Source organism: Brassica napus, chromosome C7, assembly GCF_020379485.1.
Source record: "Brassica napus cultivar Da-Ae chromosome C7, Da-Ae, whole genome shotgun sequence".
Lineage (NCBI taxonomy): Eukaryota > Viridiplantae > Streptophyta > Magnoliopsida > Brassicales > Brassicaceae > Brassica > Brassica napus.
Window position 1 is genome coordinate 22,697,296 of NC_063450.1, and position 26,210 is coordinate 22,723,505.

A 26,210-nucleotide genomic window follows, 5' to 3' on the forward strand; every position below is an offset into this window, starting at 1 on the left:
TTGAGGAAGTTAGGGTTTTCAATTTGAGAGAATAAAAGGGTAAACAAATCGACATCATTTAAGCTTAAGGTTAGTTTATTAACCATGGTTAGTGCTAAACAGCAGAAATTAAAGAGTATGTTACGGTGTTAACAGTTTTGATGATTGCGTTAAGGAACCAAAGTAACATGGATACATGGGCTTTAGTAGAATTATTAAAAGAGCAAAAAAAAAATTAGTTTGTGTTTTTTAATGGGCACTTTTAAAAGTTGTGTATTAAGTTGGAAATAATAATTAAAGTTGTGTATTAAACTGGAATTTTTCCTTTTTAAAACCAAGACCGCGTTCGATCGTGAAACAGTCAACAATCATGTAGTCAAATTTGATCTTGAAACTATTGAACCAAACAAAAATCATTAAATCAAAATTCATAAATTAGATAAATAAAAAATATTTAATATTTTCAATGCTTTATATTTCATATTTATTCATAATTTTATTATTTACCACACTATATAATAATATTTTGAATAATTTTGAATCGTTATTTAAATAATTATTCTGTTTAGCTTCCGGTCTAGTTTAAAACACAAAGAGGGTCGAGCTACCCACAATTCTGAGTGATGGTTTGGTAACTAGATGCAAATGTACAGCGCTAACTTTGGCCGGGGAAACAAGTCATTTTCTACATGTTAGAATGGTGTGGTGGCAAGTGATGCATTTTTGCACGATAGCATTTAGTTTTAGTTTGCACTCAGCCTGGACTCTCGTATTCATTAATTACTATATTCATGCATGCCTTAACTGATAGTGAAAGCTATAAGGATCAAAGTGTGTTTCAGTCATGGAGTTGGTATTCGAGAGATATTGCAAGATGCTCGTTTCTCCGGATGTCCCTTTAATTTGTGGTGTCGAGTGATTCGTCTTCTCCAATAGCCACATCCAACATGGCAACATTAAAAAAAAAACATGGCAACATTTACCACTCATATTACAGCATGACTTCTCTACAACTTATTTCATCTTACTCTTCAAACCATTAACTTATTCCATTATATTCTGGAACACTGTGTATAAACCTTGCTAACACCTAATTAATACCATATTATTAGGACATATTATTCACGTAACAAGAATAGTATCCTTTATATTACCATCAACAGAAATTGATATGCCATCAAGTAATCGCATCAGATGATTAGGTTAAAAAGGGGAGTCAAATAGTTGCAAACCATTAGACATTAAAATAAAATAGAAAGCTAAGTCCACTTGTGATTTCGTTGAATTGAATAATCAAAAATACAATTGCCAGAGTAGCCTTTCGCTTGACCATACCAACACAAAACAATCACCGATTTGCCCAAAGACGCAACCTTTGGGAGACATCAAAAGGCTCAACCCTTTCGGAACAACTGTCCTTAAAACTCTTCGTCCCTCGCGTCTCTCGTAATCGCATCAATCGCGAGATTTACAATTTTCGTTTTGTTAACTCAATTCGAACATGTCATCGTTTTCAACGTCTCTCTCCTCCCGCACCTCCTCCTCGTCCCCTTTCTTATCAAATCATTCTTCCCTCATCAACAGCGACCCATCACGACGCTCACTCTCATTCCCTCAGGGGATAAACCTAGATGACCTCTGCGTTAGATCTAAGAGGAAGCTCGTCCAGAGCTCTGTTGCAGTGGGAGATGGTAAGTTTGATTTGATTTGATTCTCTGCGTGCCCTTTACTTTTCCTCTATCGGGTTTGCATTTGATTTGCGGGTATAGCATAAAGCTTGAAACTTTGACTCTATATATAGGCTTTGGTTTCTGTACTATTCTCCGACTCTTCTTGATGCGATTACCATTGGTTTTAGGCGCAGTTATCACCAAGTCAAGCTCGCCTGAGTTAAAAGGCGGACCTTTATCGATTCCGTCACAAGAAGCAGAAGACAAGCTTGTGATAGAGTCTAACGGCGGCAAAGAGCATTCGACGGTTAGTATCACCGTGGTGGGAGCTTCTGGTGATCTTGCCAAGAAGAAGATATTTCCAGCTCTCTTCGCACTCTACTATGAAGGCTGTCTTCCTGAGGTATACAAAGAAACTTCCTTTCGTTCTGATGATTCCTTTATATTGTTTGAATGTGGTAAGTGCAGACCATTTGATTTTCTTGCTTTCGTTGCAGCATTTTACGATATACGGGTATGCAAGGAGTAAGATGACAGATGCTGAACTTAGAGACATGGTCAGCAAAACACTGACTTGTAGAATTGATAAGAGGTGAATGATTCTACCAAGACATTGGTCTTTAGGGTTCTTTTTTTTTTTTTTACTTTGGTGCTTTGCCAGAGATGGTTTGTTTAAGCTGCATCCTTTCATCTGATATTTTCAGGGAAAACTGCGGTGAGAAGATGGAAGAGTTTCTCAAGAGATGTTTTTACCATACGGGTCAGTATGATTCTCAGGAACATTTTGTTGCATTGGACAAGAAGCTCAAGGAGCATGAGGTACTTGATGTTTATCCTCCACTGATTAACTTCTTCATGATTCCCTTGCAACTAGATTGCATCATTATTTTCTGAAGACTAGGCAGGTTATAGGCATTACTTAGGTAGGTGATATGGTGTAGATTATGAGACCTGTACATTGAAGTGGAAAAGTATTATTGTTTCTGTGAGATAACTAAAAACTAGAGAAATTTGGTATTCTTACATCTTTATCATAGGTCTACTTATCCATCACAATATCACATAATTATTTACAGGGTGGAAGACTCTCGAACCGCCTTTTCTATCTTTCAATCCCTCCAAATATCTTTGTCGACGCTGTGAAGTGTGCAAGCTCTTCTGCTTCATCTTCCAGTGGATGGACTAGGGTCATTGTCGAGAAACCTTTTGGCCGAGATTCCAAAACCTCCGCTGCTTTAACAAAGTCCCTTAAGCAGTACCTTGAGGAAGACCAAATATTTAGGTGGAGATATTGTACTCAAGTTATTGTGAATCTGTCATGATGGTTTTGGAGACAGCTAGCTAATGTGGAAAAGTTGATGTTTACAGGATAGACCATTACTTAGGAAAGGAACTAGTTGAGAACTTGTCCGTTCTTCGATTCTCAAATCTCATATTTGAACCGTTATGGTCAAGGCAGTACATACAGAACGTGCAGTTCATATTCTCTGAAGATTTCGGCACTGAAGGACGTGGAGGGTGATTTTTCTTGTCCTCTGTCTCACTTTTAATCTCTCTTAGTTGTTGAAGCCTTATGTTTTGACACTGTATCTTCAGGTACTTTGATCATTACGGAATAATAAGAGATATAATGCAGAATCATCTGCTTCAGATATTAGCTCTTTTCGCCATGGAAACACCTGTTAGTTTGGATGCAGAGGATATAAGAAATGAAAAGGTAAAGGTTCTACGTTCAATGAGGCCAATACAACTTGAAGATGTGGTGATAGGACAGTACAAGAGCACCACCAAAGGAGGAGTCACTTATCCAGGCTATACTGATGATAAAACTGTCCCAAAAGATAGCCTGACACCGACGTTTGCAGCTGCTGCACTCTTCATCGACAATGCTAGATGGGACGGTGTTCCTTTTCTGATGAAAGCTGGGAAAGCACTACACACCCGGAGGTAACCAAAACATTTTTGGAAGTTTTTTTTATTTTCTTCAACACGTTAGTATACTAACACACTTATTGTTACAGTGCGGAGATAAGAGTGCAGTTCAGGCATGTGCCTGGAAATTTATATAACCGGAACTCTGGTGGTACTAATCTTGACCGGACCACAAATGAGCTTGTCATCCGTGTCCAACCAGATGAAGGCATCTATTTGAAAATCAACAACAAGGTCCCTGGTTTAGGAATGAGATTAGATCAGAGTCACTTGAATCTTCTCTATTCAGCAAGGTGAGTGGAGACAACACAAAAAGGAATCAGCAACTCTGTTTGCCTGTTCTATATTGTTTCATTTACCCTTTTTTGTTTTGCTGTTGAAGGTATTCAAAGGAGATCCCAGATGCATATGAGAGGCTGTTGCTGGATGCAATCGAAGGGGAACGAAGGTTGTTCATAAGAAGCGATGAACTTGACGCTGCTTGGGCGCTTTTCACTCCACTGCTCAAAGAGATTGAAGAAAAGAAGACAATACCAGAGTTCTATCCTCACGGCAGTCGTGGTCCAGTTGGTGCTCATTATTTAGCTGCAAAACATAATGTCCAATGGGGAGACCTTAGTCTCGACCAGTGAAAGTGTGGAAGAGTCATTAATCAACCCTTTTCTTTGTTCCATAGATCCACGTCTAAGGATTCTCATTGATTATGTTGTTGGGAACAATGCAAATTTTCTTGAATAATAAGTAATGGTTCCTCTTTTTCTACCCTTATGTTTCCACCAATACCAAGTTTACAAGCGTTATGAGCAGTAAACGAAAGCAATAGACCACAAAATATACAGTAGCCTCTACTAAGACTTGAGGAACAACAAGAAAGAAATAATAGCAGTAGTTATTCTTGCTCTTGGCCATCACCTGAAGCACCTTCGGGCCAATCCAGGAACTTATAATGCAGAAGAGACGAAGGTAGATATGTCTGAGCTGCTGCAGAAGAAGGGTCATCAGGAGGATATATATACTCTTTCCCATACCCAAGTTCCTTCATTAACTTAGTCGGCGCGTTCCTCAGGTGTAGAGGCACCCCTTCATTATGACCAACCGAGTCCTTCACCACCTTCCTTGCTGTTTCTATTGCTCTGTAAACAGCAATTGATTTAGGAGCCAGCGCCAAGTAAGCAGCGCACTGAGCAAGAATCACATTGCACTCAGGCATACCCAAGAAATGCGAAGCTTGATAGCAAGCAACCGCCTGAGTAAGAGCTGAAGGATCGGCAAGCCCAACGTCCTCGCTTGCAAACCTTATAAGCCTCCTCGCAATGTAAAGCGGCTCTTCGCCACCTTCAAGCATTCTAGCTAGCCAGTAGATTGCAGCGTTAGCATCTCCTCCTCGCATAGACTTGTGCAGCGCGCTTATGAGATTGTAATGTTGATCCCCTGCCTTGTCATACGCCAAATGCTTGCTCTGAAGAGCCTCTTTAGCATCATCAAGAGCCACAACAGCAGCAACACCAACAACATCTCCCTCACCAGATCCGGCTCGAGCAGTAGCCATGGTAGCTGAGATTTCCAAGGCATTTAACGCGACACGTGCATCACCATCGCAGTTATTAGCCAAGAACTCAATAACAGAATCATCAACCTCAACGTTACTAGAGAGTCCTCTACCGGAATCATCATCTGCAGCTCGTTTAAGAAGAGTCTCAACATGATTAGGTTTCAATGGATTGAGAGTGAGAACTCTACAACGAGAGAGCAAAGGAGTGATCAAATGAAAAGACGGGTTCTCAGTAGTGGCGCCAATGAAGAGGATGCTACCATCTTCAATAACAGGCAGGAAGGAGTCTTGCTGCGACTTGTTAAAGCGATGAACTTCATCCATAAACAACACAGTCCTCTTCTTACCTTCTAGGTTAAGCTTCTTGGCACTTTCAACGGCGTCTCTCACGTCCTTGACGCCGCTAGTAACTGCGGAAAGGGAGACGAAGCGGTACTGAGAAGGGTCCTTGCAGGAGTTGATGAGAGATTTGGCGATTGAGGTTTTGCCGGTGCCAGGTGGGCCCCAGAAGATGATGGAAGGGAGACGGTTGGATTCGACGGCGGAGCGGAGGAGGGAAGAGGGAGAGAGGAGGTGGTCTTGGCCTACGACGTCGTCGAGAGTGCGAGGACGCATACGCTCAGATAGAGGCTGGTGTTGGCGGTGGCGGTGGCGGTGGCGGTGGGTGGAGGGTGGTGGTGAGAGCTTGGGGCGTTTGTTGGAATCGCCGACGGGGGTTAGGGTTTTGGAATTGGGGCGGAGGAAGCGGTCGAGTTTGGGCTGTGACGTGGCGGTGGTGGTTTGGTGGGGAGGACGGTGGGAGAGGATCCAGTCGGTGGCTTTTTGGATGGAGTCTCCGCCGGTGGCGGTTAAAGCTTCGCCGGCTAAGTCGCTGGAGAAACCCATGCTTACTAGTTGCTCCATCTTCTATGCTAGTACAGTCCAAAACAGCAGATCTGTGTTGAGCATTTGAGTACTTTTTGCTGGGTCTGGGGGTTCGGGTCTTCGGATCGGGTTTTGGACCGGTTTTTTTCGGATCCGAATCTTTTCAGATCCTAAATATTTAGATTCAATAGGTACTTAGAAATTTTCGGTTCGGGTTCGGGTCGGTTTTTTTCGGATCCAGGTCGGTTCGGGTCTATAATTAAAATACCCATAAAATATCTGTAATTTTTCGGGTCCATATCGGGTCCGGGTCATGTTCGGATATTTAGGATCTGAAAAGGACATGATATACCCAATTCCATCAACTTTGAATATTTGTCATATATATCTAAAATTTTACAAAACAGAAACTATTAATAATTAAAATAAAACATTTTAAAACTCTAAATTTTACATTTTAAAACTTTATATTACTTAAAAAATATTAAAAAATAATAACAAATATTGTTCACAAAAGATATTTCAACAAAATCATAAAATAATATATATAAAATAAAACACAAAAACATCATAGTTTAGATATACATGTTTTTAAGTCGGGTACAAATCGGTTCTTATCAGGTCGGATCTATTCGGGTCGGTTCATTTCGGGTCCGGATCTATTCGGGTCGGTTCCTTTTCGGTTCCGGTTATTTCGGGTAAAAAAAATTTAGACTCAAAAAATACTTGTAAATTTTTGGTCCGGTTCCGGATCGAATATTTTTGGGTCGGTTTCGGTTCGGATATTCGGATGCAGGTTAAAATGCCCTTGCCTACTTTTTGCACTTAACTAAACAAACCCTGTTTCGTTCTGCATTAGGTAAAAAGGTAATGATTTATCAACACACTTTTAATAAGAAATAGATTTTATTATTAACTATAACTCTGTTTTGTTTTGCATTTCTGGAAAAAAAGCTAATCTATTTAAAATGGAACACATTGCTTTTGCTAATATCATGCTCCATGTCAAAAACATTTCAAGATGTCTTGTAGCTGAAACTACTCTAGGTCAACATTTTGACTAGCAATTTCTACATCTAACCAAACATTGTTCACCTGTTTCAACTTCTCAGACCTGGTCGGACCACCACGACCCAGCGTGTGATCTTGTGAAGGAGCATAAGTCCTATAATGGTGTTAACCAAGTCTTTCGTGATGTAAATTTTGCCAAGCTTCGAATTCCTAGTGCCAGTGCCAATGGTTGGTTATTGGACTTGACAGATAAAATAAGACATAACTAACAGATAATTTTTTTTTAAACAATTTATTGTCTATTTCCTGTGTTCTCAACTTCTAATGTAGGATGGAAGAAATGTGTCTGAAAAAGATCTATCTATACACGCCAAAGAAGCTCTTTTATCTTTTATACATGCAAAGGTTTTGTACAAAAGAAGAAAAGAGTCTTTAAAAGTCAATAGCGCAGTGAATCTCGCCCATAATGCGATTGCCAGTGACTTTGAAACCAAGAAGAGCTGGATCAAGCTGCCTCCCTTTCTTCCCTTTCTTCTTCCCACCGCCTTTGTTTCCCTCGCTTGGATCAGAAGATGACTCTGCTGCTGCCACTTTCTTCATGTTGCTACTACTCTTCTTCAACATCTCACTAAACGATAACTCGACCCCTCTGTTTCCCACTGCTGCTCCTGTTTCCCGTCTCCCAACATATATGATCCGTGAGCTAAAAGATACCACCTTCAATTTCACTATAAGAAATCGCTGTCTTGTTAGCTGCGCCAGACATATATGTTCGAGCCATTCCTCATCTTATGATGAAGAATGGGACGAGGGAGGCCTTTTCAACACATTTATAGAACTATGAACTGTTTGGGACTTCGTAAACAGTATTGCAACAGGAGATAGATGTTGAGCTAGATGGATTTCCAACCTAAAACCAACTGGTGATAAGTGGAGTGGCTCATCCATCTTATATATTACTAAGGATGCCTTCTAATATCGATGTGAGACATTTATCCCTAATACGCACCCTCGAGATGATGGCTTTTTGAGCGTCAATCTCGGAATGTTCGGGCAATGATCGATGGGCCGAATTTAGGCTAGATCGATCATGAATCGGATTGGACTGCATCGATCGGGCTCTGATACCATGTTGAGCTAGATGAGTTTCCAACCTAAAACCAATTGGTGATAAGTGGAGTGGCTCATCCATCTTATATATTACTAAGGATACCTTCTGATATCCGTTGTGGAACATTTATCCCTAATAATAGAAGCCATAGGAAGGCTTGGGAACGTATTGAAGCGAGACATGAGAGATATAGAAATATGGTGTCCGAAGATACAGAAATGAATCAACAAGGCTAGCTTTAGACTTTGTTATGCACAGGCACAACAAGGCTAGCTTTACTCTACATGTACCTAATAGTATCTGAGCTATAATTAATAAAATCATGTGAATTATTTTGATTAAAGTCTTTGGAAGAGATATCCTTATTTTGTTTCACAAACATGCGTGGTAAGATATGAAGCTCAAAGTTACAAAGGTTGGAAATCAAATTTCCTAAAATAGAGGGTACTCTTCGGACATGATTAAGAGGATAAGAGCAGACCAGCCGGTGAAGACACGTCCACCTTCTCCAGTTCCTTTTGTTTGGTCGTAATGTTCCCAGATATATCCAGTCTGATCATAGTTTCTAACCACGTTCCTGCATCAACCACACAATATAGGTAAGGCCACATATCTTCAGCTCCAATTCTACCAAACATGCATACCTTATCAGGTTGCTCCTTAGTTCCTCGTAAATGGTTCTTGCCTTGTCCATGTACGGTCCATCAACTGCAGAAGTTTTGATTGGCCATGTATATAAGTTTTACATCTTAATGTTTGTGAAGTGAGGGGGTGAGAAATGTACCTATAGAATAATGGTGGAGGGAAGAAAGAATCATGTAGTTCATGTTCATCCATATTGCACCTCTCCAATATGGTGCTTCGTGCTCTGTGTTATACTTCATGTACAAAGAACTGCATGATGACAAATGAGTGAGTTCTCATGGACTCTCACGGAAGAATGAAATTTCTCAGGTATATGTAGACTCACCTAGTTTTGCCAAGTGAAAGTAATCCATAGTCACTCCATACAATGCTCTTGTTTGAAATGAGATCCAGTTGTTTCTCGAGGATTGAAGAAGCCTTTCATATCAAGCAACAAAACACATGTGAAGGTTTAGTTTTAGTTGCCTACAAAGTGTTTAGATACTACTAATGCTAAATATATTTACTCACAGGTGGGATGATTCTAAACATGAAGGGAAAGAAGCTGACGTAACCAATGTGAGGAACCAATCTTAGCTCTGGCTTCCCAAATGTCTCCCTTACCAGCTCTCGAGATACACGACCATCCTCTCCAGTTACCTCTTTCCAGACTAAACGAACCTAAAAAGAACAAAAATCCAGAAAGTTTTCTATCAAGAGGTTGATAATATTCAGTCTTATCTGTGAGATTAATTCATTAGAATTTACTTACATCTTCTGTATGGTTACCAAAGTCGAGGTAAGCCCCAAGATCATGGTCATAGTGCATCTGTAAAATTAAGGAGATCCAACCTTCAATTGTTAATGAAAGTGATAAAGGTGTAGCCTTGTAGGCATTTTATAAGAATATAAACCTGATTCAGGAGATTGAAATCTGACAGCAGCTTGACAGTTGAGCTGTAATCCACCTGCATGATTCAGTTCCAAAAACATGTGATGAACACATTAGAGAGAATGTATAATTTACTTTCTTGTCATGTTCTTCTAACCGTAACAGGTCTGCCTTTTCCCCCAAGAAACTCTATGATGGAGTTCATGCAATCTGCTGCAAGATACATCCAGCACCTCAGGTCTACATGCCTCTCATCTTCAGTTGGGTGTGAAGCTCGAGGATAATCATCAAAACCCGAGGAAAGAGACTGCAAGAAATTGTGAAAGCTAAAGTATCAGGTATAAGTCTCTTGATGTACCTACCAAACTGGTGAGGGCTAAGAATAATATTTTGGTTACCATTTCTACTGAGATTCAAGAAAAAGTACCTGAGGGTTTAGTTCCCGATTTGTTAAACTGTCTCTGCCATGCCAATAGTAACTTCCCATCTCCTTCCCTGGTGTTTAGTCAAGTCATAAGTAACACATCATATACCAAATAGTTAAACGTAGGATAAAGTCACACAATAGTACATGTAAGTAGACTACGGTACTAGTATACTCATAGTCATGTTATTAATTACCTTTCTGGGAGGTATTGAACCATTGAAACCATGCATCTAGCCGAACAAAAGCAAGGTCAAGGAATGACAAGATTTCATCTCTTTCTTCCTTGTTAAATTTCTCTGCCCTTATCCCATTTATCAGGTCTGGAAAAGCATAAAATACAAGAAATATCAACATTGGCTCATTTTCTCAAGCATGTATCAAGGTTAAGGTCCTATGTATCAATCTTTTTGATGACAAGTTTCTTACCGCGTATCACCAAAAGTAGTGTAGGTGGATTGCCATTACTTGGGATCTGAACAACGTACTGCTTTGGAATCTTACTGCAGCAAGCAAAAACGCTTTATTGATATACAACAACAAAAAATTATATAATGATAAAGATTCTACTGAAGTTAATAGGAGTATGTATATATATAACAACCTCAGAGCTTCATCTCCCAAGATTTGCTCACGCGGTATCCATCCATCTATGTTCATCAAGTCTAACCAGTTTCCAAGGATCTCCAAGGTTATTCGGAAATCCCAGCGCCTGAAACCATATCCCACATAAGAACAATCCTTTACAGAAACATATCAAGTTCAGCCTATTGAATGATCGATACATAAGTAACATAACAACTAACCAGACCAACAACTGATGAAAACCTTCGTCCCACAAAAATCCTCTAGGAAATACTGGCCGGCTTGGAACTGCTGTGTACAGTTCAGCTGGCCAATATAGCAGGAACTCATCCTCACTTTTAGCCTGCAGCTGAAAAACATTGAACTCGATGATCTGTTTGTTATTAATAGGCATGTGCGTTTGGATATTGGGTTCAGGTTCAGGTCAGTTCTCATTGGGTCCGGGTCCTTCGAGCTGTAGACATTTGGATCCATCTTAGTACTTGTAAATTTTGGTTCGGTTTGGTTGGTAATTCCAAGCGCCAAAAAGCAAGAAAAATTAAAAATCACCTGAGTACTTTTGGGAGCCTTAATTTTGGATTGACCATAGAAGTAACCAATTCCACCAAGCATGTTCCCAATTGCAGCTTTACCAACCATCAAAGTTTCAGAATCAAGCTGTGATCAGAGGAAGTGGGATGAAGAATGAATTTTCACAAGCAAGACTTAATAGTAAGCTGTCTCCGGTCAAGTATACATCGATATTAATAAGATCTTAACTATAAAGAGATCATCCATTAAACCAGACCATTTGATGTGCTAAACATCACCTATTAGACTACTTACAATGGACATGTTGAATAATTTTTTTAAACTATTGAATGCTTACAGTGGGTCTGTTGAAAAAAGTAAAAACATTAGGATTGTTTGCTTTTGAATTTTTTCAACACGTTGAAAACAAAAAATGTGGGGTCCATAACAGTTTGTGTTGATTTCTTATTGGCTGTTGATATTAATTAGATTTTTCATATTCACCTTCTTTGTTATAAGTTATTTATTCCACAACAAATTAATTTATTTATTTTATTACATTATATCAAAATTTATAATTTTTGATGATCTATAAATAGAGACTAGTTATATATGATTTGGACATATACAAAAAATCTTTTATCATAAGTTTTACACATTTTCAATCAAATTCTATTATATGTTTTTTATTAAATATTTCATAAAATTTCAACTCTAACTATTTTTATTTAATTTTATAATTATTATCATTTTTGAAAAAAAAATTGTTTATGTTTTAACTGTTATTATTTAGTTACAAAATCATAATATGAAATATGAAATAAAAATAAATAGATAAGGTGTTGATTTTTTTAATAAAACTATTATATTATATAAGTATTAGATATATATGTGGAAGAGAAAGAAGATGATGGGTATGAATGGTGACCGGGGAATGATGGGGAATAATGCATTCCCTAACGTTCCTATAAAAAATCACCATTCGCAAGGAATAATAATTCCTTCTCATTCTCTCTCGTTCCTGTTTTTGTAGAGAATTAAAGGATAAAATTATTCCTTGTTAAATTTGAGAAGGAACAACCATTCCTTTTTATTCCTGCTATTTTTTTCCCGTATATTCTTTTTCTGTTTGTTCTTCTTATTTTCCGAATGGTCACCAGTCAGATCCGATGTGTTAAAGTAAAAGTGTAAAATAGGGTGTTGAAAAAACTAAACCAGTGTACATAGTCTTACATTGGTATCTGAAGTTTCAAATTAATAAAAAGAAAAGAGTCCCACCTTTTCAGAAAGGTGGAAGCATTCCTTGAACTTTGCATCAAAAGCTATATGTTTCTCTTCAAGTAGACTAGAGAGTGGTGAACCTACACAGGTTGAAAAATGTGAACATAGCTCAAAGACATAGAAGTAGACATGATAAACTCGTTACAAGCTAATCAAAACTAAAAATGATTATGCGGAAGTTTTATTAATGTTCAGCAAGTGTAATCTGATATGCATCCATGCTTGGAAATAACCAGAAGGATTATAAAAACCTGTAAGACTCATTATACGCTGTTCCACGTGAGAACTTTCTCCTCTTATCCCAGAGACAAAGGCAATATCAATAGTAGACTGAGTCGTTGTTGAAATCTGCACGACGAAATTAGATGGTGATTAGAGATGAAGAATAACACTGAAAACATATCATTGAATCAAATATTGATTACCTGAAAAACATAAATGCTGGAAGAATCCTCTGATGTGTCAGAGAGCTGAAGTCTTCCAGATTTGTTTTCCTAAAATATACAAGCCAGGAGGGCTACATATGAGCACTGTGATCTTCATAAAGAAAAATAAAAAAGATACACTAACTTGACCCAAAGTTGAGATATAACCTGTACAGCGAGATTTTTCTGAACAGCATCAGAAAGATTGACAATGTCAGGCGTCTTGAAACCGCAATAATGTGCATCAATATGAGCCTTCAAACGAAAGAGCAGCGGTTATATTGATAGAACAACTGAAGATCCTACTGATCAATAAAAAGCACTGCAAATCAAAAGTTACCTCTGATTTTAAGTGCATCTGCCAGTTTCCTACGTCTGCACGTGAACCAGAAGCCAAGACAGAACTCTCTTTAAGATCCAATACATTTTTTCCTAAATTTAGAACATTGCCACCTTCATCAGTTAGATAGAAGAAGAGATGTACGGTTCTCTTTACTTCATCATTCAACCTATGAAGAAAGCAGAGAGACAGTTAACTGAAAAATAAGAGTACTATTAGTTGCTTATCAAGTAGTTACTTACCCTTTGTTTATACGATTGATTCGAACAGACCAATCCCCTCCATAACCAAGGCTTCCCTCTTTAGACTTGACAAAACTTGTCTCCAATATCATATCTTGATCAAGAAGCTCTTGCCTCCCAAAATCTACCCCATTGTGTTCTCTCCAGCCAAATGACTTGAGATCTTGAGAGTTTTCACAGAAATGTCTCATCACATGCTTCCCATCATCATCTTTCTCATCACCGAGCCACATCAAGCCAGCAACAAGAGACTGAGGAGTTCTGCATTATTTAATGCCATATACAAACTTAGAAGCTTGTACAATAAAGGAACACAGTTTCACATGATATGGGGAATGATTAGCTTCCCTTTGGCTTATAGATCGTAAGATTCTAATGTTGTTTTCCTATTCCACATTTTTCACATACAAGATCATCTCGGACTAAGAAGATAGACAAAACAAAAAGACTAGTCCTTTTGGTGTAATAAGAAGATTACAGCAACAAGGAAGCTTCTCCAAGTAATTAATTACCTGGCACGAACTCCAAAATAGACCTGTGGACGATAAGTTCCCCAATACAAGCTTTCTTTATGATCACCTTGAAACTTGGAAACAAGAAGCTCCCAGTTTCAGCTACTAGAAAACAAGAAGAGAAGTAGTAAAGCAAATGAGAAATGGAGAGTATAATAATACCATAGGTAAGTGGGAGAGTTTAGGAGCAGGAAAAGGAGTGATAACACGAGGAATCTGATGAAACTCATCAGGTGCAATCTCATGGCTTGCTCCAGTCATCATCATCTGAGGATCTGAGTATATGAAAGCGATGAACAGTGTGCAGAGTAGTTTTCTGGTTTGTGAATGATCTGAGAAAGAGAAGTCTAGCAGGTGGAGTTTTAACACCATGGCTCTGGTCTTTGTTTTTTTCAGTTTGCCATTTTTTTACTAGTTTTTCTTTGGGTTGTCACATAGGCATTTTAGTCATGAGTCTTTTTCTATTTTACCTATTTTATTGCGAAGGTACTGTCGTGATGCGATAGTGAGGTTGACCAAATAAACAAAGAATAATTTTGTAGTACAGAATAATACTACTACAAATATCTTATTTTTTTTCCACTTTGAAACACATTGATTGAAACATAGATGGATACAAAGCCGGAAAGGATACCGGAAAACCTGAGCCGGAGGAAACAAGCTTCCCCGGAGTCTAAGCCCTATTACAAAAAGGGACACATGAGAGAAAGACATCTCAAACTAACTCAAAAAGAAACAGAGCAACACCATAGAATCAAATGTTCACATCAAGAAACACTTCCACACATCTCCATACAAGTCAAGATACAACTAAACTGAGACCTCTCATAAGAATAAGCCCAGACACATTACGCAGAGAACCTTTTATGCTTATGAAAACGGCGAGAGTAAACCCGCACGCGCCTCAAGCTCTTCCGCGGGTTTTACCGATCTACACAAACGAGGCTAAAAATAAGAGCAGGAGAAGCATAGAGGCTCCTCCGTGGCTTCACTCCCCCGGATCTGGACCTCCGCTAAAGGATCGAGACGAAACACAGGTAGCTCGCACACACGACCCGCCGATGCTTAACGGACCAAACCGAGACGAGAGATGAGACCAAAAGACAAAAAGCCACTAAGAGGCACAACGCTGAGGCTCGAAAGCCACCGGACGTTGGCCGGACTCAAACGGCGGCTAGTGTTGTCTATTGCTACAAATATCTACTGATACGGTATCTGATTCGAGACTAGTAATAAATTTCAGGTACTACGTGGATTAAATTTATACAAAGACATTTGTTTTTTTTTGGTATCATCATCATGTCAGTGTTATTTGCTAAACAAAATAAAATCAATAAAGCGCAAGAGGAAGCAGATATATATGGTGCAAGTTGAATATGAAACTTGTTGTTGACTCTGTTTTGAACTCCCACGTTATCAGAGACAGAGCTTTGAGGGAATGCTAAAATTCAAACTTGGGTTGGGTGCCTACGTTGTGGTGGTGGATCATCAGATCATGGGTGCTGCGTGCAGCGTGACCGTAATAGAGATGTTGATGTCAACCATACATGCATAAGCTGAACTTTGTAGTGTTAAAACAAAATAATATTTTTTTTTGTAAACTTAAAACAAAATAATATAGTAAAAATTAGTAATATAGGGGTCCGACAGTCACATTACAGTCATTTTCTTCTTAAAAAAGGGACAATGGATTGGAAATGACGTTGTTCACTTTTTATTAATGAGACTCGTGTCTTTTGTATTCACTACCACTCCTCTTTTACAGAAACGATACAAAACCTAATCTCTTTATCTTATGAACAAGCCTTTGTGGCTGCTCCCGCTTCCTACATCTATCCGGTACGTTTGCAAACTCGATTAATTTTTTTCCCTCTTTGTCGGTTTTGTTTTGGTGTTTGTTGTCGTTGTTGTTCCGAGATTTATTTCACACGTGTGTTGATTATTATTATTTTCCCTTCCAGTTTTTTGTTTGAAAAAAAGACAAAAATAGCACTAAATCAAGTTTTTGTTCTCAAACTAGCACTCAAAGTCAAAAGTCACAAAAATAGCACTTAATGTTTTATCAAAAGTCACAAACTTAGGGTTTAGAGTTAAAGGGTGGAGTTTAGAATTTAGGGTTTAGGGTTTAGAGTTTAGGGTTTAGGGTTTAGGGTTTAGGGTTTAGAGTTTAGAGTTTAGGGTTTAGAGTTTAGAGTTTAGGGTTTAGGGTTTAGGGTTTAGGGTTTAGGGTTTAGGGTTTAGAGTTTAGAGTTTAGGGTTTAGAGTTGAGAAAAGAGGTTTTGGGGATAAGATTTCAAATTTTGAAAAATAAAAAAATTAAAATTTTCAAAGGATAAACTTAGAAAGATGCTATTTTGGTCATTTTAGTTTTTGAGTGCTATTTTTGTGATATAAACTTAGAAAAGTGCTATTTAGGAGATTTTTCCTTTTATCTTTTGAAAATTTTAATTTTTTTATTTTTCAAAATTTGAAATCTTATCCTCAAAACTTCATTTCTCAACTCTAAACCCTAAACCCTAAACCCTAAACTATAAACCCTAAACCCTAAACTCTAAACTCTAAACCCTAAACTCTAAACCCTAAACTCTAAACCCTAAACTCTAAACCCTAAACCCTAAACCCCAAACCCCACCCTTTAATTCTAAACCCTAAGTTTGTGACTTTTGATAAAACATTAAGTGCTATTTTTGTGACTTTTAACCTTGAATGCTAGTTTGGGAACAAAAACTTGATTTAGTGCTATTTTTGTCTTTTTCTCAAGATAAAATGTTATTTTGGTCATTTTAGTTTTTGAGTGCTATTTTTGTGATATAAACTTAGAAAGTTGCTATTTTGGAGATGGGCAAATCTCCAAAATAGCACATTTCTAAGTTTGTATCACAAAAATAGCACTCAAAAACTAAAATAACCAAAATAGCACCTTTCTAAGTTTATCCTTTGAAAATTTTAATTTTTTTATTTTTCAAAATTTGAAATCTTATCCCCAAATCCTCATTTCTCAACTCTAAACCCTAAACCCTAAACTCTAAACCCTAAACCCTAAACTCTAACCCCTAAACTTTAAACCCTAAACCCTAAACTTTAAACCCTAAACCCTAAACCCTAAACCCTAAAATCTAAACCCTAAACTCTAAACCCTAAATCCTAAACCCCACCCTTTAACTCTAAACCTTAAGTTTGTAACTTTTGATAAAACATTAAGTGCTATTTTTGTGACTTTTGAACTTGAGTACTAGTTTGGGAACAAAAACTTGATTTAGTGCTATTTTTGTCTTTTTTTTCTTTGGAGATTTGTTCTTTTTGTTTTGTTTTGTAATTTTCGTGTGTTTGGTTGTAGTTTGAAATTTGTGATCGTAGAAATTAACTGGTTATGCGGAGTTGACACTTCTTTCTCATCAAACCCCACCTTTGTCGCCTCTATCTCTCTCTCTTCCGTTATGCTCTCCATTTACTTCTTCTCCCTTTTGTGGTGTTTTGTTTCTGTTTTTTTTTATTTAGTTTTCTCGGTCATAAGAGCATGAGCATTGGTACCCAATTTTTTTAATATTTTTTGGTGGGGCCATAAATAGTTATCAACCTGTATTTGTTATTTTCTGTATTAGTGAATCCGAAGAAGGAGTTCATAGGAATAAAATAATAATATAAATTAAAAAAAAATTAGAAATAATTCAGAATACATGAATAAAATATTAAAATATATTATAAAATTTTGAATTTTTTTTATTCAATACATTAAGAGTAGATTACATAAATAGAGAAATTCAAAAACATACAAAGCTTATTCATCTTCATCACCAAACTTTTGCCAAATATTTTTCACTAAATCAGCTTTCAATCGAGCATGCTTCTCTAAATCTCGAACTTCTCTGCGGATGCCTAACATATCACCGACATGAATACTATCTCTGCTTCTCACCCTTGAACTTCTGCTGGACTCTCCTGACTCAAACTCATATGTATTAATTTGAGCGTATCCGTGTCGTTCGTTCTCTACTATCATATTGTGCAATATGACACAAGTTTTCATTATCTTTCCTATCTTTGCCTTGTCTCATTGTAGAGCTTGGTTTTTAACAATTGCAAACCTCGATTGCAATACTCCAAAAGCCCGTTCGACATCTTTTCTGGCGGATTCTTGCTTTTCAGCAAATTTCTCGGCTTTACGACCTTGAGGAAGTGGGATGGATTGGATAAATGTTGCTCAATTTGGATAAATTCCGTCAGTAAGATAGTAGGCCATACGATAAGTGTGGTTGTTGACCTTGAACTTAACTTTAGGTGCTCGACCATGTAAGATGTCATCAAAAACATGTGACCGTTCTAGAACATTGATATCGTTGAGGGTACCTGGTAAGCCGAAAAATGCGTGCCATATCCAAAGATCTTGTGATGCAACAGCTTCTAAGATAATTGTCTGCTTTCCTGAACCACGTGTGAACTGACCTTTCCAAGCCGTTGGGCAGTTTTTCCACTCCCAGTGCATACAATCGATGCTGCCTATCATCCCCGGAAACCCCCGTACCTCTCCAACATCGAGTAATCGTTGAAGATCCTCGGGTGTAGGTCTTCGTAGATACTCATCTCCAAAAAACTGTATTATTGCATCAGTGAAATTTGCCAAACATAAACGTGATGTACTGTCACCAAGTCGGAGATATTCGTCATATGTATCTCCCGACTGACCATATGCGAGCATACGTATAGCTGCCGTACACTTTTGAAGGGGAGAAAGCTCGTACCTTCCCGCAGCATCTCTTGTTTGCTAAAAGTATGGAACTTCACTACTTAGACGCTCGACAATGCGAAGGAACAGTGGTTTGTTCATTCGAAAACGCCTCCTAAACATTTCAGGTGGGTATGTAGGATTTTCCATGAAATAGTCTTTCCATAGTTGATTGTGTCCTCGCTCTCGATCTCTTTCGATATAAGCTCGTTTCTTCCGGTAGTTGGTTTGACCATCAACTATTGTGTCTATGAAATTATCAACAACTTTGTCGACCATTTCATCAAAAGCTTTATCTGCTTCATCGCTTGATGAGGAAGACATTATTGATTGATCTTTTTCTTGCTACAAAAGAAGAAATTATAGTTAATTTTTTTTTCATAGAATTCATTTTTTTTTCTTTTCTATATGGTATGTTTATCTTTTTTAGAATTTTTTTTTGGATTTTAAAGTTATAGTTCATTTTTTTTTTCATAAACAAAAGGGAGTATAATATTTTTTTCATATAATTCATTTTTTTTTCTTTTCTATATGGTATGTTTATCTTTTTTAGAAATGTTTTTTGGATTTTAAAGTTATAGTTAATTTTTTTTTTCATAAACAAAAGGGAGTATAATATTTTTTTCATATAATTCAATTTTTTTTCTTTTCTATATGGTATGTTTATCTCTTTTAGAATTTTTTTTTTGATTTTAAAGTTATAGTTCATTTTTTTTTTCATAAACAAAAGGGATTATAATTTTTTTTTAATAGAATTCATTTTTTTTCTTTTCTATATGGTAAATGACATTGTTGCCTCATAAAAACAAATGAAAAGTTCATATTTTACCTCTATGGATTGGTTTTTGACAAGTAGAGGTGGTGATGTCTATGCAATCGTGGTGAACCCCCGTGGTGATGGATGAGAAGTGTATCAGAGCAAGTGGTGATGGTTGATGAGTGTATCAAAGCAAGTGATGAGTGTATCAAAGCAAGTGTATCAACGAAGTTTACAAGTTTAGAAGTTTTGGTTTTCAAGTTTACAACTATTGTGAAACACTTTGATGCACAAAAATAATAGAAAGACATAGTTTATATATATAGAGATACATGAGTCAAGTTGCTCGGGGGTACATACACCCGTGAGTTGAAAAGGCAAGTCGTGGGGACATACACCCGTGACTTGAAAACACATCCTGTGGGTACATACACCCATATTAACCGAAGGTCCTAAAACGAATGTAGAAACATACAAAATACTACACTCTCCCGTGATTCAATCTGACATAATACTACTACAACCATCAACCTTACCTGTGACTTGATATGATACATAAAGAAACCGAGACCTACAACCACGTCCACACGCATCCTCCTCCTTGAACCCGTGACCTACAAAGAAGAACGGATACATATCAATAATCTAGATACCAAAACATATACAAACATTATCAATATACATAAACCAAAACATATTCAAACAATGTGAAAATACAACAGCTAAAACATAAAGCACAAGAGAGTGAAACAAGAGAAATCAAACGATTAACCAACTGATAAATGCACAAAAAAGCTTCCACTCACCACGTTAAAGCATTTCTGAAATGAGTTTGTTTTTTAGAGCTCTTTCTTGATCAGAAAGAGTTTCTGCATTTTTTCCTAGCAACCTATCTAGGAGTTTGTGTTTGGATAAGTTATTCTTTGCCTCTAAAATGCTCTCTATCTGATCAAACGCTGGTTCATTGAAGTGTTTCTTGCGTTTTGCTTCTTTGGAAGCCTTCACACCGGGAGGCCTAACATCTTCCTCGCCACCCACCTCCTCCGCAGGTTCCTTCCTCTTCTCCTTTTCACCATCTCGTGTCGAGTTGTGGGATCTCCATTTTTGATCAAACCGAAGCCCCCTCCAACAATGTTCAAGAGTGAACTTGGCATTGTAGTCATTAAAGAAGATGTCATGAGCCGCCTTCATGACATCATTCTCAGTTTGTCCACTGGCTTGCTTCTTCAAATCAGCTTCGTGACATCCCACGAACTTGCAAACCTGTTCATTAACCCTACCCCACCTCTGCTTACATTGACTCCACTCCCTAGGAACGGAGCCAACGAGCAGAGGGCTTGCATTCACACACTCCTCTATGCGCTTCCAAAATGAGCCAGCCTTCTGCTCATTACTCACGATTGGATCCTTGCTGGTGTTCAACCAAGCACTGATCAGCACCACATCTTCTTTGGCTGTCCACTTCCGCCTTTCCGCAGGTTTTGGAACCTCAGAACAACCAATATCTATTGGTTGACTGCTCTGGGAGGCAAGGAGGTTAACGAACCCGTGAGAGTTAAGGGAAATTGGTTCCATTTAGTTTTAGATAGAAGTTTTAAAAGTTTGGTGTGTTTTGAGATGTGGATCATGCCTATGTTTTAATACTAGTTTTAGTGTTAGAAAGTACAACAAATTGATTACGTGTGTGTGTTTGTCTAACTACCAAGCATTGATTAAACTAGTTTAAGTATGGTGTGTGTGTTTGGTTTTTCGTGTGTCTGTTTGTTGTGTGTGTTTTAATTACTCTATACTTGTTTTAGTGTTTGGTGTGTGTGTTTTAATGACTCTATAACAAGTACAACATAGGTATAACTACACAGATATCATTGAATGAACATCAAATAAATTTTAAAAACTCAACTACACCGATTTGATACACAACCATTCACTACCATTAAATACGCAGCTACCTATAATTTTTAAAACTCAACTAAGTGTGGTTAAACTCTAGCTAGCTACCACTGTAGTTAACCAGTGTAGAGTAAGGGTTACCTTTTGTTTTCAGTCGAAGCAGAGCTTCTCCTAGACCTCAACCTGCATAGAGAGGTTATAAACCTGCCCAGTGAGGTTATCAACCTCTGCCTGTACATGAAAGAACAATCATACAGTGTTAATCAATGCATAAAAAATTAAGAAATATTTTACAAAATTGAAATCAAATTAGAATCTAGTTACCTCCAGTCTCTGAATGTGGTTATTGACCTCCGGCACCCAATTTATCACCACCTTCACCTCCTCCAGACGCTTAGTGAGGCGTTCGATCTGCTCCTCGACACCAATGACCCAAGGCTGACGATAATGAAACCCATCAGCCTTGGTAAGAAAAAAAAATTTGAATCAATAATCAATCTCGTTTAAAAAATAAAAAATTCAAAATACAATTAAGAACAACCGTACCTCGTAGTTTTTGCAGGTGAAGAACCGCTTCCCAGGAAGAGTGTCGTAGTCATCGTTCCCACGAACCTCGTGAATAATACTGCCACCACAGGGACACCTCGTCGGAATCCCGTACTCTGAATCAGCCACAGAAGAGAGCATGTTGATGTACTCCTTTGTCCTCTTTGAATCTCTTATCTCTGCTGCGGGATCCATCTGCATCAGAAAAAACGATTCCTTTTAGAACCCTAACTATAAACTAAATCGATTACAAATCCCAAATAAACGTACCCGCATGACGATTTTAAACCAGAAATCTATACCCCCTTTTCGATTTCGAACCCTACGACAAAACCCCCAAAACCATAAATCAAATCCCCCAAATCGATTTTTAACCTAAAACGCTTTCGACCCCAAACGATTGAATCAATCGGTGAAACTAGTGGATACTCACCTCAGATCGTCTACGAGAGAGTACGACGTTGATTAGATCGAAGAAAGAAGAGAAAATGATCCGGCTATCGCGTCGCACGAAAAATCGCCAGGGAGAGAATGAAACCCTAGCTTTAGAAGAGAGAAGTGAAAATGAATGATCTATCGCGAATCCCTTTTTTTCTCCGTCTACACGCGGACTCGCGTGTCCACTCTGCTATCGACGCGTGGCTTGACCCCGTATCATACGGGTTCACCCGCAAGAGACGGATCACGATATTAAACCCAATAAACATTTTCTTTTAATCGAATGGGCCTAGGATCCCGAGTCCGTGATCCGGTTATAAACCCTCGATGCGGAAGCTCTAATACTTTTTCTCAGAGCAAAGGTAATCTTTTGAGAATCCATTTTTTTCTTTAGAATTTGGAACAAAAAGGCCAAAACTTTGCGTTTGTGTTTGGTTTTGTCTTCTTTACTGGTTCCTTCATGTTTTTTTTTGAAAGAAGAATAATTATTGTTAAGGTTTGTTTAAATTGTGTCATGGATGTAAGCGAACTTGAGGAGAATTTGTTCGCTGTTAGCGATGCCAAGGTATATTTATATTCTCAATCCAATCACTCTCTCAGAGATTCTTGTCCGTGGAATCTTATGGTAAAAAAAAAGGCTTTGCTTTTGTTGGATTGGTTCTGTTTTTTCATGTGCTAGAAAATGTGATTCTTTCCAATGAAGTTTTGTCTTTGCTAGAAAACGGTGAAAGTTGCATCCTTTATTTTTTCCATTGCCTCTGTTATTATTGTATTATGGGCTGAGATTGGAATTGGGAATCTTGGGATAAATCAGGATTTTTATTCCTTTTCTTTGATGGTTTTGTTCTATCTATGATTTGCTGCTAAATTTGTGTGTGTTATGGCCCCATTGATAACAATGCAGTTACATAGAGACATTTGCAAGGAGCTATCCGCAGTTTATTGCAAGGTACTGTCCATCTTCCCTTCCTTGGAAGAGGCAAGACCTCGGAGCAAATCAGGGATTCAAGCCTTGTGCTCCTTACACATTGCACTCGAGAAGGCAAAGAACATTCTTCAACACTGCTCTGAGTCTAGCAAACTTTACTTGGTCAGTTTCCCTCCTTATTACATACTCTCTTGTGATTTGGTCTCTTGAATCCCTCCATTTCTTTTGCCACTCCTCATCAGGCTATAACTGGGGATGCTGTACTGTTAAAATTTGAGAAAGCAAAATCTGCGCTTATTGATAGTCTTAGACGCGTAGAGGACATTGTCCCTAGCTCTATTGGCTCTCAGGTACAATGTCTCTTTCAATGCACAGCTCAATGTTTATTATACTTGTTGGATTAAGAGTTCTGATTGATTGATTGATTTCCTTCAGATTTTGGAAGTTGTTGGTGAACTAGAGCACACCAAGTTCTTGCTTGATCCATCAGAAAAAGAAGTTGGTGACAGAATCATTGCACTCTTGCAACAAGGCAAGAAATTCGACAACGCCACTGACAACTCCGAGCTCGAAATTTTCCACCACGCAGCTACAAGACTGAGCATAACTTCCTCTAGATCAGCTCTAGCGGAGCGCCGTGCTTTAAAGAAACTCATAGACAGGGCACGTGCGGAAGAAGACAAGCGTAAAGAGTCTATTGTAGCTTACCTCTTGCATCTCATGAGAAAATACTCAAAGCTCTTCAGAAACGAGATCACTGATGAGAATGACTCTCAGGGCTCACCACCAGCTTCCCCCACTGGTAATGAAGACCGAGCTCATCACGCGTTTGGGCGTCAACTATCTAAGTTCGGTTCTATTAACTTTAAGAAGTCAGGACAGGCTCCCACTCCACCGGAAGAACTGAGGTGTCCCATATCGTTGCAGCTGATGTGTGATCCTGTCATTATTGCCTCTGGACAGACTTATGAACGGGTCTGTATCGAGAAATGGTTCGGTGATGGACATAACTCTTGCCCCAAGACTCAGCAGCAGCTCCCACATCTTTCCTTGACCCCTAATTACTGTGTGAAAGGTCTGATTGCGAGCTGGTGTGAGCAGAATGGGATCTCAGTCCCTGCTGAACCACCAGAGTCTCTCGACCTTAACTACTGGAGACTAGCACTGTCTGACACTGAATCCGCTAATTCAAAGTCAGTTGATAGTAAAGGATCTAGCACACTGAAGGCTCCTGAAACCGTTCCTTTGGAGGAGCGTAGCACTATTGACAAAGAAGATGTCACTGTGGCTGATGAGGAGACTTCTGAGATCAATGTTCTAGAGAAGTATCAGGATATATTGGCTATGTTGGAGAAAGAGGAGGACTTAGCTAAAAAGTGCAAAGTAGTAGAAAATGTCAGGCTAGTGCTGAAGGATGATGAAGAGGCCAGGATCCTCATGGGAGCCAATGGATTTGTTGAAGCGTTTTCGCGGTTTCTAGAATCAGCTGTTGATGAAAACAATGCAGCAGCACAGGAAACAGGAGCTATGGCTCTATTTAACTTAGCTGTCAACAATAACAGGTCTGATCTTCTTTCTAATATCACTGTTCACTACCAGAAGTCATTAACTCAGCTGGAAAGGACCCTGGCCATTGTGTCATCGGTCCCCAACTCGCGTGACCGCTAGGACAAAACTATTATTACATGTGGTAGTTTCTGTGTTAATGTTTTGTTCATTTCCATGGACTGTAGGAACAAAGAGTTGATGCTAAATTCAGGAGTCATCCCACTGCTGGAGAGAATGATCTCATGTTCCCACTCCCTAGGGCCAGCAACTGCGTTATATCTAAACCTCTCCTGCCTTGAGAAAGCCAAGCCAGTGATTGGCTCAAGTCAAGCAGTTCCCTTCTTTGTAAAACTTCTTGTTCAGGTAGAAAACACCGAGACCCAATGCCAGCTGGACGCTCTTCACGCCCTCTACAACCTTTCAACCCACTCTCCCAACATCCCCACTCTCCTCTCATCTAACATAATCAAAACCCTTCAACTCCTTGCGTCAACAGGTGACCACTTGTGGATAGAGAAGTCACTAGCCGTGTTACTAAACCTAGCCTCTAGCCACGAAGGGAAAGAAGAGATGATATCATCACAAGGCATGATCAACACTCTCGCAACGGTGCTAGACACTGGGGACACCATCGAACAAGAGCAAGCCGTTGCTTGCCTTGTGATCCTATGCACGGGAAGCGAGCGGTGTATCCAGATGGTTCTACAAGAAGGTGTGATTCCGTCTCTGGTTTCGATCTCGGTGAACGGAAGTCCCCGTGGAAGAGACAAGTCTCAGAAGCTTCTGATGATGTTCAGGGAACAGAGGCAACGAGAACAGCCGTCGCTAAACAAAGAGGAAGCTCCCAGGAAAAGCGTATCGGCACCGTTACCAATGTCTGTATCTGGTCAAGCTTCATCTCCAGAGTCGGAAGGAAAGCCTTTGTTTAAATCAATATCAAGAAGGAAGACATTAACAAGACCATTGAGGTTCCTCTGGAAGAAAAGCTACTCGCTCCACCATTAAGAAGAGAAGATAGATTGGAGTGTTTGACATTGACACACCCACTCATGTAAAGTGTTGGTTTTGCTTTGTTTCAACTTTTACTACCTCTTACAAAGTCATCTGCATAGATAAGAAAGATATGTACAGTACACTGTGATTAACGCCATTTTTGCTCACCTTCCCCTCTCACCAGAGAGTTATACCCATGTAGATAGAGCTTACTCATGTATCATCAGGTTTTTATATAAATTTTAGTTCTTGTTTCTTCTCAACAAGATTCATACAATAGCCTTGAAGCAAAACCCTTGATCTTTGTTTTGTAATAAAAATAAATTATGAAATAAAATTTTCAATGTTCAAATATGTAAACTAGTCGTAAAAAAAAAAAAAAAAAAAATATGTAAACTATTTTTTTTTTAAAGAAAAATCAATTTGGAAACAA

At 38.5% G+C, this 26,210-nt stretch overlaps 5 protein-coding genes across 6 annotated transcripts; 2 read left to right on the top strand and 3 right to left on the bottom strand.

The window, feature by feature from the left end:
* The first annotated feature begins 1,301 nt into the window (after positions 1–1,301).
* On the top strand, positions 1,302–4,345 carry LOC106425432 (glucose-6-phosphate 1-dehydrogenase 3, chloroplastic). Of its 2 annotated transcripts, none has more exons than XM_013866159.3 (9): positions 1,302–1,670; positions 1,781–2,052; positions 2,147–2,241; positions 2,354–2,468; positions 2,726–2,931; positions 3,018–3,167; positions 3,246–3,596; positions 3,671–3,874; positions 3,964–4,345. In XM_013866159.3, the coding sequence occupies exons 1-9, from the start codon at positions 1,481–1,483 to the stop codon at positions 4,211–4,213; spliced, it is 1,833 nt and encodes a 610-aa protein (XP_013721613.1). In that variant the 5' UTR covers positions 1,302–1,480; the 3' UTR covers positions 4,214–4,345. The 2 variants fall into 2 exon arrangements, with proteins under 2 accessions (XP_013721613.1, XP_013721614.1); XM_013866160.3 differs by having other exon boundaries at positions 1,304–1,670; positions 1,838–2,052.
* Positions 4,317–6,098, bottom strand: LOC106425434 (ATPase WRNIP1-like). Its single transcript, XM_048763834.1, has one exon. The coding sequence runs from the start codon at positions 6,034–6,036 to the stop codon at positions 4,471–4,473; it is 1,566 nt and encodes a 521-aa protein (XP_048619791.1). The 5' UTR covers positions 6,037–6,098; the 3' UTR covers positions 4,317–4,470.
* Positions 6,099–6,619: 521 nt separating this feature from the next.
* On the bottom strand, positions 6,620–16,042 carry LOC106425420 (alpha-glucosidase 2-like). Its single transcript, XM_048763835.1, has 22 exons — positions 14,117–16,042; positions 13,955–14,028; positions 13,443–13,703; positions 13,201–13,369; positions 13,029–13,115; positions 12,861–12,929; positions 12,687–12,783; positions 12,433–12,515; positions 11,194–11,301; positions 10,866–10,987; positions 10,664–10,771; positions 10,489–10,562; positions 10,257–10,382; positions 10,063–10,130; positions 9,793–9,942; positions 9,658–9,711; positions 9,516–9,572; positions 9,275–9,424; positions 9,090–9,181; positions 8,904–9,013; positions 8,764–8,827; positions 6,620–8,696 (listed from the first exon to the last, which is right to left on the bottom strand). The coding sequence occupies exons 1-22, from the start codon at positions 14,324–14,326 to the stop codon at positions 8,552–8,554; spliced, it is 2,478 nt and encodes an 825-aa protein (XP_048619792.1). The 5' UTR covers positions 14,327–16,042; the 3' UTR covers positions 6,620–8,551.
* Positions 16,043–18,716: 2,674 nt separating this feature from the next.
* Positions 18,717–21,009, bottom strand: LOC125590494 (glutathione S-transferase T2-like). The gene is made up of 3 exons (XM_048764079.1): positions 20,362–21,009; positions 19,971–20,048; positions 18,717–19,022 (listed from the first exon to the last, which is right to left on the bottom strand). The coding sequence occupies exons 1-3, from the start codon at positions 21,007–21,009 to the stop codon at positions 18,717–18,719; spliced, it is 1,032 nt and encodes a 343-aa protein (XP_048620036.1).
* A 1,801-nt stretch (positions 21,010–22,810) lies between these two features.
* Positions 22,811–26,032, top strand: LOC106425390 (U-box domain-containing protein 6-like). The gene is made up of 5 exons (XM_013795177.3): positions 22,811–22,873; positions 23,213–23,398; positions 23,479–23,586; positions 23,672–24,798; positions 24,970–26,032. Exons 1-5 carry the CDS (start codon positions 22,823–22,825, stop codon positions 25,787–25,789), a joined length of 2,292 nt encoding a protein of 763 aa, XP_013650631.3. The 5' UTR covers positions 22,811–22,822; the 3' UTR covers positions 25,790–26,032.
* Positions 26,033–26,210: the final 178 nt, after the last annotated feature.